Below are 10,842 nucleotides of genomic sequence, written 5' to 3' on the forward strand. Positions count from 1 at the left end.
AACAATGCAGATCAAGGTTAATTACAAAGACAAGATCTAATCACTTTCAAAAATTTTTGCAACTCTGATGTTTTGACACAAAAATACACAGTGTATGCCTTTTCACAGTACACTAGTAACAGTCCTCTTCTGTACAGCTCTGTCTAACAGACAGTGTTCCTTTCAGATTCCCAAATCACACTATACCGGTAGATCTCAATCTCAGAAGTCCCAGCGACAGTCTACCTCCATGTCAATGGCTCCAGTACCAGTTACAACATCAGCCAAGGAGGAAAGCTCTGTCAGTGGGGACTCTCCAGAGGTGGAATGCCCCATTTGCTACCAGGAATATGATCAAGATCGTAAGCTTCCTCGTATGCTGGAATGCCTCCATGTCTTCTGCACAGAATGTCTTCATAATATCCAGTTGTCCCTTATCCACCCACCTGATCCCAACAGCCCTCCTTCTATCTCCTGTCCCTTGTGCCGCCACTCCACCCCACTAGAAGGTGGCGATGCATACTCACTCCCATGCAACTCCCGTATCCTCGCACAGCTACCTCCTGTAACTTTTCGCCTGCCTGTGTCAGTCTCTACCCGATTAACTACTGTCACTCAGAGGGTGATCCTGTCTCTGGAGTCACGCGATGCTCGGTTTATTATTTTACCCACAGTCAGCCTACGGGTGGAGCAGATGGGTGAGGGCTCAAGCACGCCTGATTCCATAACAGGGACGGTGGAGGGGTTGAGGAGGAGAAAGAACCTGATGTGTATCCAGATGTTGGTTGTGATATTCTGGATGCTTTTTGTCCTGGCCTGTGTGATGGGACTGCTGTTCGGCCCTAATTTGTTCCACAACTGAAAGATAGAAAAAACACAGTATCAAAGAATTCATCTAACATATGTAATTTCATGTAAAATTAGCAAAATAATTCAGATAAACAGAGTATTGTGTGGGGTTTTTTTGTAATAAATTTGATATGTTTTAATTTAGCATACACTGGAATCACTAATTACTACCTTCACTTTTGTAGCATTGATTCCACTGCCAATTTCTCTAAATCCATATACTCAACAGCCACTTTATTAAGAACACCCATCCACCTGATGTTTTATGTGGTTCTCTAATCAGCCGATCCCTTGACAGCAGCACAGTGCATCAAATCATACAGATACAAATCAAGAGCTTCAGTTAATGTTCACTTCAAACATCAGAACGGGAAAAATTGTGATCTCAAAGTGTGACTTTCACTGTGGCGTGGGCGTTGGTACCAGATGGACTGGTTTGAGTATTTCAGAAACTGCTGATCTCCTGGGGTTTTCACACACAACAGTCTCTAGAGTTACACAGAATGGTGTGAAAAACAATAAACACTGAGTGAGCAACAATTCTGTGGGTGGAAACGCTTTGTTGATAAGAAAGGACAGAAGAAAATGGTCAGATTGATTCAAGCTGCCAAGAAGGATATAGTAACTCATAGCAACTTTTTACTACCGTGGTGAGCAGAAAAGCATCTCAACATGCAGCAGCAGAAGACCACATTGGGTTCCACTCCTGCCAGCCAAGAACAGGAATCTTAGAATCAAGAACAGGTTCCTGTTAAAGTGGCCGGTGAATGTAGTGTGTCAGCACCTTTCTTTACAAACTGCTGGGATTCATACATTTTTTTTTCATATATTTAAATCAATTCCAGCCTTCTTCCCATATAGAAAAAATGACTAAATTGTCATTTTAGGCATGGAACTGAAACTAATCTGTCCATATTTAATTGGGGGCAGCACGGTGGTGTAGTGGTTAGCACTGTCGCCTCACAGCAAGAAGGTCCTGGGTTCAAGCCCAGCGGCTGGCGAGGGCCTTTCTGTGTGAAGTTTGCATGTTCTCCCCGTGTCTGCGTGGGTTTCCTCCGGGTGCTCCGGTTTCCCCCACAGTCCAAAGACATGCAGGTTAGGTTAACTGGTGGCTCTAAATTGACCGTAGGTGTGAATGTGAATGGTTGTCTGTGTCTATGTGTCAGCCCTGTGATGACCTGGCGACTTGTCCAGGGTGTACCCTGCCTCTCGCCCATAGTCAGCTGGGATAGGCTCCAGCTTGCCTGCGACCCTGTAGAACAGGAGAAGCGGCTACAGATAATGGATGGATGGATGGATGGATGGATATTTAATTGGCTAGTGTAGTGAGGCACAGTACTGTACTGAGGGAGTTAAATAAGAGTTACATGGTGCCCTCTAGTGGATATTATAGAAACTGCCACTTGGCCACATTTACCCTCGCTGACTCCTCAAGGCTCTTCAAGGGTTCTTTGGATGACTAATGCTTCCTAAATGGACCAATTTAGTGAAACAGCTTGTTGTAGGATATTACTTAGAACTTTTGTCATATTTAACCCTTATTTCTGAGAGTACACTGAATGGTGCAGTGCTGCACAGCTCAAGTGTAACTGTAACATATTTATTATAGCTCAGTGTTCATGTCCTAAAACATACCAGTAGTGCATAACCTCAAAACTCAGTTTAACTTGTGAAGGCCTGGGTAATGAACCATTTTATTTCTGTGTTGTGGCCCTACTAGGACTGATTGTTTCTGATTGTTTCTAAAAGTATGCAATAGAACAAATGTAGTTATTTAATCAAAACTTTTCTTAACAAGTAATGAGGTATCTTAATTAGGCCTATAGATAGTTTAGTCTATTGTCATCAAATTATATTAAAACTGGTGGCACATGGTCCTTCACTTAAAAAAAAAATCACACACACACACACACACACAATTTGGAAATAATCATTTAAAAAAATCTGGAGCTGACAGTTCAACTGCAACTGCTATAAAATTTTATCAAAGCAAATGCAGGACTCGGTTAATCCCACTGCCGCTACCTCTGTGTCGGTCTCATGTCTAGATTTAAGACAATGAATTGCAAGAGGGGGTAAACTATCATGCTGGAATGGTACCTAAATATCTGAAAAATTGCATTTGTAGTACTGTATATCTGATTTGTTCCTTTGTGCTTAGTGACAGTACTTTGTTGGCTTTATGATCCTAATACTGAACAGCCGCAGTATATCAGTAAAGATAATTCAACTTGAGTTAAATGTAATGTGTTAAACTGACATGTATTGTGCAGGAAGAACACATCTCTCAGTGATGAGCTGGGGTGAGATGGAGCGGCAATTGGGGTGGCAAGGTGACTGCTGCCACTGTGTTTCATCTTTGTGGCCACATCTATACTCATGATACAATCATAATGAAGTGATATTATAGTACGTGAACTTTCTAGAAGATGTGCTTGAAGATATCTAGATGTGAAATCAGTTCATTTATCAATTAATTTGCCAGCCATTAGCTATTATGAGATAGTCATTCGTTAACGTACTGTTAGATATTACAAGTCATGGCAAATATTTTTGGGCAGGGTAAGGTATGAATTGAATTCCTACAGTTCCTTTTAATTCCTTTTTTTTAATGGTCAGATGAGTATATTAGCCACAATCTATAGAGGGTGTATACCCCACAAAATAAGGCTGATGTTGTGCTACAACAAGCTGATGTGCTGGCAGTCTATACCACAATTTTATTTGCAAATAAACAGAGAAGAGCTGCAAGAAAAGAAGAACTGTTTGGGAAATTTTATGAGGAAATTACTTCTAGCTTGTGGCATATGGAATCCTGGTTTTCTGTTACCTGGAACATAATAGGCTTATGGCTTGAGTTTTCATTTGCCAAAATCATTAAATAGTAAATCAATAAAAGTACCAGTCTCGGTATAAATAAGTAAGTAAGGAAGGAAGGAAGGAAGGAAGGAAGGAAGGTAGGTAGTTCTCATTACCTGAAATAACCTTTCTGTTTTGTTTTGAATGCAAACGTTTTCTTAACCTTACTTTAAAATTAAGAAATTAATACAATTAATGCAAGTTTGGTTTTACTGATGTTTGTTCATTAGCATAAGCAGCAAAAAATGGTGAAAAGTGTATGTGAAGATATGAATATTGAAACAATAAAAAATAATATATCTAAATGTTATGTAACTGTAGACTTTTATTGCATTTAACAGGTTTCCTGCTTTATTTCATTTAATTTTTTGTCCATTTTAGCAATGCTTTGTGTTTGTTTCTTAATTTCTGTATTTTTACTGGTAATAATGAACACATCTTTCCCCTCTTCAGATCAGTATTTTATGTCGAAGGTCTTATGAAAGCTGTTTTCCTAATCCAACTCCAATCTTCACCGCCTTAAGACTAAACAAAGTAAATACGTGTGCAACTTTTTAAGTAATTGAACACCTCAATAAGGCACATTTAAACAAATCAAGAGTCAACAGGAGTGCAAACATGCTAATAAAAACCAATGAGACTCTAATATAGAGGCCCTGCTGTAATTGATTGGAAAACACTATTTAATCAACATGAACCCAAGGGAGATGCAAATGTTTTTGCACCCAATTATATGTTTTTGAACAAGTTATTTTTTACTCTTAGTAGATAAAGAGATACGGTTTATTAGAGACTCCCTGTTCCCACTGGTCCAATCCCATGGACTGTACATGTTGTATTAGGTATCCTAAATTCACATGATATCACATTTATTTGCTTGAATACAACCATGCAAATTTCAGCATATAACATGGTGAAATTTGCCTTCACATTTTTTTCCCATATGTAATTACATATGAAGATACACTATTATCCAAAGGTTTGTGGAACCCTGACCAATCACACCAATATGTGCTTGTTGAACATCCTATTATAAATACAATACCATCCACAATTATTGGCACCACTTATAAAGTAAAAAGGTTAGGAAAAAATGCACCTTATGTTGAAGTATCTTCATCTCACATTGGAAAAATGAGAAAAACCCAACTTTTAATTCAAATAAATTAGAGGGCCGAGGGCTCTGGATGATCTGGAGAGATCGTGTAAAGAGGAATGGTCTCATATGCCCTGCTCTGTTTTCTCCAACTGAGAAGACTCAGTGCTGATTTACTGGCAAAGGGAGGTTGTACAAAGTATTAAATGCAGGGGTGCCAATAATAGTGGCACATGTGGGGTTTTTTTTGTTTGTTTTTTTAAATTCAATAGTTACATGTCAATCCTATGACCGAGGTGCTGACCTCTTCTGTTCCTCGGACCTGCCTCATCCATCCTGATGCCCTACGTCTGGCTGGAGTCTCATCACATCACTCCTGTGGAGGACAGCCCCATATGGACAGATAAAAGTCACACTTGGAAGACGCTATGGACTCTTACAGTAATGCTTTTATGGCTGAGGACTACAGTTGACTTGCTAACTTTAGGACTCCAGTTGTCATGAGCAGTTTTGCACTCAAGTTTCCATCAATGAAGAGTTTATAACATCAACAAAACTGACTTCATGTTAAAACTGTTAAAAATGTTATAATCACGTTATCTGTTATCACCCAAATGAGGATGGGTTCCCTTTTGAGTCTGGTTCCTCTTGAGGTTTCTTCCTCATGTCATCTGAGAGAGTTTTTCCTTGCCGCCGTCACCACAGGATAGATTAGGGATAAATTAGCTCATGTTTAAAGTCATTAAAATTCTGTAAAGCTGCTTTGTGACATATCAGGGTGGCACGGTGGTGTAGTGGTTAGCGCTGTCGCCTCACAGCAAGAAGGTCCTGGGTTCAAGCCCAGTGGCCAGTGAGGGCCTTTCTGTGTGGAGTTTGCATGTTCTCCCCGTGTCTACGTGGGTTTCCTCCGGGTGCTCCAGTTTCGCCCAAAGGCATGCAGGTTAGGTTAATTGGTGGCTCTAAATTGACCGTAGATGTGAGTGTGAATGGTTGTTTGTCTCTGTGTCAGCTCTGTGATAACCTGGTGACTTGTCCAGGATGTCTCACCCACAGATTAGATTAGATTAAACTTTATTGTCATGTCACAGGTACAAGGCAACGAAATGCAGATTGCATCTAACCAGAAATGCATAGCAGTAAACAACATAAGTGTAATATGCAAATATAAATGTAGAGGAATTACAGGGTATGGAATGGTATAATGATATGATAGATATTTACAGTCTGTACAAAAGTGCACTATGAATGAACTATAGTGCAATGGTATGATATAGATATTTGCAGTATATACAAAACACGGGATGAATAAACAGTAGTGCAAATGGTGATAGTGCAGTGAAGTCAATTCAGTTTGTTCGGGGGGTTGGTGCGTGTGTGTGCGTGTGTGTGTGGAGGGGGGGACCGTGGGGGGGCAGAGTTCAGCAGAGAGACAGCTGAAGGAAAAAAAAACTGTTCCTGAACCTGGTGGTTTTGGTCCGAAGGCTCCTGTAGCACCTTCCAGAGGGCAGGAGAGTGAACAGTTTGTGTGCTGGTTGGCAGGAGTCTTTGTTGATGTTTATGGCTCTCCTGACACATTGCTTCCCATAGATGTCCTCAACAGCAGGAAGTAAGGCTCCCACAACACGCTGGGCAATTTTCACCACCCTCTGCAGTGCCTTCTGGTCCGAGACAGAGCAATTCCCATACCAGACTGTAATACAGTTGGTTAGGATGCTCTCGATGGTACAGCGGTAGAAGTTCACCAGGATGTCTGAAGAGAGGTGGTTTTTCTTCAGAGTCCTCAAGAAAAAGAGACGCTAGTGAGCCTTCTTGACCAAGTTGGAGTAGTTGGTTGTCCAGATGAGGTCCTGCGAGATGTGGATCCCCAGGAATTTGAAGCTGGTGACACACGCCACTGCTGCACCGTTGATGTGGATGGGTGTGTGTGTGTGTCAGCATTCCTCCTGAAGTCCATGATGAGCTCCTTGGTCTTATTGGTGTTGAGCAGCAGGTTGTTCTCACTGCACCACACAGCCAGGCAGCCCACCTCCTCTCTGTAAGCTGACTCATCGTTGTCCTTGATGAGGCCTATCACTGTGGTGTCATCCACAAACTTGATGATGGTGTTAGTGTAATGTACAGGTCTGCAGTCATGAGTAAAAAGGGAGTAGAGGAACAGGCTCATCACACAGCCTTGTGGTACACCAGTGTTTAGGATGAGGGTGGAGGAGCAGTGATGGTCTAAACAAACATGTTGGGTCCTGTTGGTTAGAAAATCCAACAACCAGTTGCAGATGGGAGCACTAATGCCTAGATCTGTGAGTTTGGTGATGAGCTTAGAGGGGATGACAGTGTTAAATGCTGAACTGAAGTCTATGAACAGCATTCTGGCGTATGTGTTGCCATTGTCCAGATGTGAGAGGACAGACTGCAGTGCTATGGAGACTGCATCTTCTGTGCTCCTGTTCTTGCAGTAGGCAAATAGGTGGGGGTCCAGGGTGGGGGGAAGATAGGATTTGAGATGTGCTAGGACCAGCTGCTCTAAACACTTTGTAACGATGGGGGTGAGTGCTACTGGACGGTAGTTGTTGAGACATGCTGGAGTGTTGGTCAGTTGGGATAGGCTCCAGCTTGCCTGCGACCCTGCACAGGATAACTGGCTATAGATAATGGATGGATGCTTTGTGACAATGTCTATTGTTAAAAGCGCTATAAAAATAAACTTGACTTGCCTTGATTTAAATAATACTTTCTTGATGATGGATTTGTTTTTCTTTGAATAAGTTTAATTCAATTAAAGGTTCTCTCTTTTTTTCCAGTGTGAGCTGGGCAGCATGGTGGCGTAAGTGGTTAGCATGGTTGCCTCACAGCAAGAAGGTTCTGGGTTTGAGCCCAGTGGCCAGCGGGGGCCTTTCTGTGTGGAGTTTGCATGTTCTCCCTGTGTATGTGTGAGTTTCCTCTGGGTGCTCTGGTTTCCCCCACAATCCAAAGACATGCGGTTAGGCTAATATGGGACAGCCTTGGGCTGAGGTGCCCTTGAGCGAGGCACCTAACTCCCAACTGCTCCCCGGGTGTCGTTCGCATGGCTGCCCATGCTAACAGCGTGAAACTGTTTTTTTTTTTCTATTATAGCAACAATTTATCGCTCATTATCATAATAGAGTAGAGTGAAGTTTTTCTGGTTACTTTGTAGCACTGGGCTTGGCGAGCTTGGGTCCATCCTCTGCGCGCACACACACACACACAAAGACATACATACATACAGTGGTGCTTGAAAGTTTGTGAATCCTTTAGAATTTTCTATATTTCTGCATAAATATGACCTAAAACATCATCAGATTTTCACACAAGTCCTAAAAGTAGATAAAGAGAACCCAGTTAAACAAATGGGACAAAAATATTATACTTGGTCATTTATTTATTGAGAAAAATTATCCAATATTACATATCTGCGAGTGGGAAAAGTATGTGAACCTTTGCTTTCAGTATCTGGTGTGACCCCCTTGTGCAGCAATAACTGCAACTAAATGTTTGCGGTAACTGTTGATCAGTCCTGCACACAGGCTTGGAGGAGTTTTAGCCCATTCCTCCGTACAGAACAGCTTCAACTCTGGGATGTTGGTGGGTTTCCTCACATGAACTGCTCGCTTCAGGTCCTTCCACAACATTTCGATTGGATTAGGGTCAGGACTTTGACTTGGCCATTCCAAAACATTAACTTTATTCTTCTTTAACCATTCTTTGGTAGAACGACTTGTGTGCTTAGGGTTGTTGTCTTGCTGCATGACCCACCTTCTCTAGAGATTCAGTTCATGGACAGATGTCCTGACATTTTCCTTTAGAATTCGCTGGTATAATTCAGAATTCATTGTTCCATCAATGATGGCAAGCCGTCCTGGCCAAGATGCAGCAAAACAGGCCCAAACCATGATACTACTACCACCATGTTTCACAGATGGGATAAGGTTCTTATGCTGGAATGCAGTGTTTTCCTTTCTCCAAACATAATGCTTCTCATTTAAACCAAAAAGTTCTATTTCAGTCTTATCTGTCCACAAAACATTTTTCCAATAGCCTTCTGGCTTGTCCATATGATCTTTAGCAAACTGCAGATGAGCAGCCATGTTCTTTTTGGAGAGCAGTGGCTTTCTCCTTGCAACCCTGCTATGCACGCCATTGTTGTTCAGTGTTCTCCTGATGGTGGACTCATGAACATTAGCCAATGTGAGAGAGGCCTTCAGTTGCTTAGAAGTGACCCTGGGGTCCTTTGTGACCTCGCCGACTATTACACGCCTTGCTCTTGGAGTGATCTTTGTAACAATGGTCTTGAATTTCCTCCATTTGTACACAATCTGTCTGACTGTGGATTGGTGGAGTCCAAACTCTTTAGAGATGGTTTTGTAACCTTTTCCAGCCTGATGAGCATCAACAACGCTTTTCCTGAGGTCCTCAGAAATCTCCTTTGTTCGTGCCATGATACACTTCCACAAACATGTCGTGAAGATCAGACTTTGATAGATCCCTGTTCTTTAAATAAAACAGGGTGCCCAATCACACCTAATTGTTATCCCATTGATTGAAAACACCTGACTCTAATTTCACCTTCAAATTAACTGCTAATCCTAGAGGTTCACATACTTTTGCCACCCACAGATATATAATACTGGATCATTTTCCTTAATATATAAATGACCAAGTGTAATATTTTTTGTCTCATTTGTTTAACTGGGTTCTCTTTATCTACTTTTAGGACTTGTGTGAAAATCTGATGATGTTTTCGGTCACAAACTTTCAAGCACCATCACTGCTTGAGATGTAACAAAATTTGGACAAAAAAACCCACAGGGTTCCTAGGACTTGCAGAGTATTGCAGAAGGTTATAGTTTTAAAACCAGCTAAGAACATTTTAAGCAGTGATAAATGAAAAGGGTGATATGCTCAGGATGTGGATTCTGCCACAGTTTGAGGCTGCTGGTGTTGTCCATGACAGTATGCTGTGATGGGATATTGGGAATCAGGAGCGCTTTTTTTTTTAACAATCTTTATTAGTAAAATGGAGTATACACACAAATGAGTACAGTAAGTACATATTATAAGTGTATACAACATTAATACAGAAACATACATTCATCATAAACATAAACACGCCAGGGGTCACAGCAAAACAGAAAGGAAAAAAAGAAAAAAAAACTTATTCAATGAATATATTGTAAAGCTTACAAAGATCGTATGTTTTAACAGCTTTTTTATTTTCACAATCAGATATTGAGGAGACATATTGTTTCACATATGCAGACAGTTCCAGAAAATTTGGTTTCTTGCCTGAGAATTTAGATTTGTGTATGTAAAACTTAGTCAAAATAATAAGCAAATTAATCAGATAAAACTGTGAATTTAATTTCTTATCAAATTCAGTGTAGCCAAACAAGACATTTTTCCAGCATAAATTAAACTGAGGGTAAATACGATCACTGATGAAGCGTGTCAGTTTGCCCCAAAGTTGTCTGGTGTGTGGGCAAAGCCAAAATAAATGGACCAAGGTTTCGTTAACAGAGTCACAGTGGGTACATCAATGTCTTTCTTGAGCCTCTGTATATACTGATTAGTTGGATAAAACCTATGGAGCATCTTGAAGGATATCTCTTTGACCTTGTTAGTTAACAAAAACTTGTGAGGTAATAACCAGACTTTTTCCCAATTAATATCTCCGACAAAGGTAGACCAATAGGATATGGCAGAAGGTGTACTCACAATGTCCTGTTGAAATAGTCGACGAATAAATTTATTCCTATTTTTGTTATTACATGTGAGACAAGCTTTCCCAACGGCGGTTTCAGTTACTGTTAGTGATATGGGCAAATTGCTGTGTACAATAGGATTTTTAAAAAGTGAGATGATGCCCGAAGGCACAGCATCAAAAACAATAGAAAAATCCTTGGGAGTAACAGGAAATCCATAACGTTGCATAAATTCACCATAACTATAAAGACGCCCATGATGGTCAAACAACTGGCTCAGTAGAATAATATTGTTATAAACCACTGTTGAAAGAAAATAGATTTGTTTTTATACAACCCCGA

At 40.8% G+C, this 10,842-nt stretch overlaps 1 protein-coding gene across 1 annotated transcript; it reads left to right on the forward strand.

Moving 5' to 3' along the window:
* The first annotated feature begins 235 nt into the window (after nt 1-235).
* Nucleotides 236-841, forward strand: si:ch73-335l21.2 (RING finger domain-containing protein). Its single transcript, XM_060919560.1, has one exon. It carries the CDS (start codon nt 236-238, stop codon nt 839-841), a length of 606 nt encoding a protein of 201 aa, XP_060775543.1.
* The last annotated feature ends 10,001 nt before the right edge of the window (nt 842-10,842 follow it).

The sequence above is a fragment of the Neoarius graeffei genome, chromosome 1 (genome assembly GCF_027579695.1).
Source record: "Neoarius graeffei isolate fNeoGra1 chromosome 1, fNeoGra1.pri, whole genome shotgun sequence".
Classification (NCBI taxonomy): Eukaryota; Metazoa; Chordata; class Actinopteri; order Siluriformes; family Ariidae; genus Neoarius; species Neoarius graeffei.

Coding starts and splice junctions, on each gene's coding strand:
- si:ch73-335l21.2 (XM_060919560.1), top strand. CDS start 236: ATGGCTCCAGTACCAGTTACAACATCAGCCAAGGAGGAAAGCTCTGTC.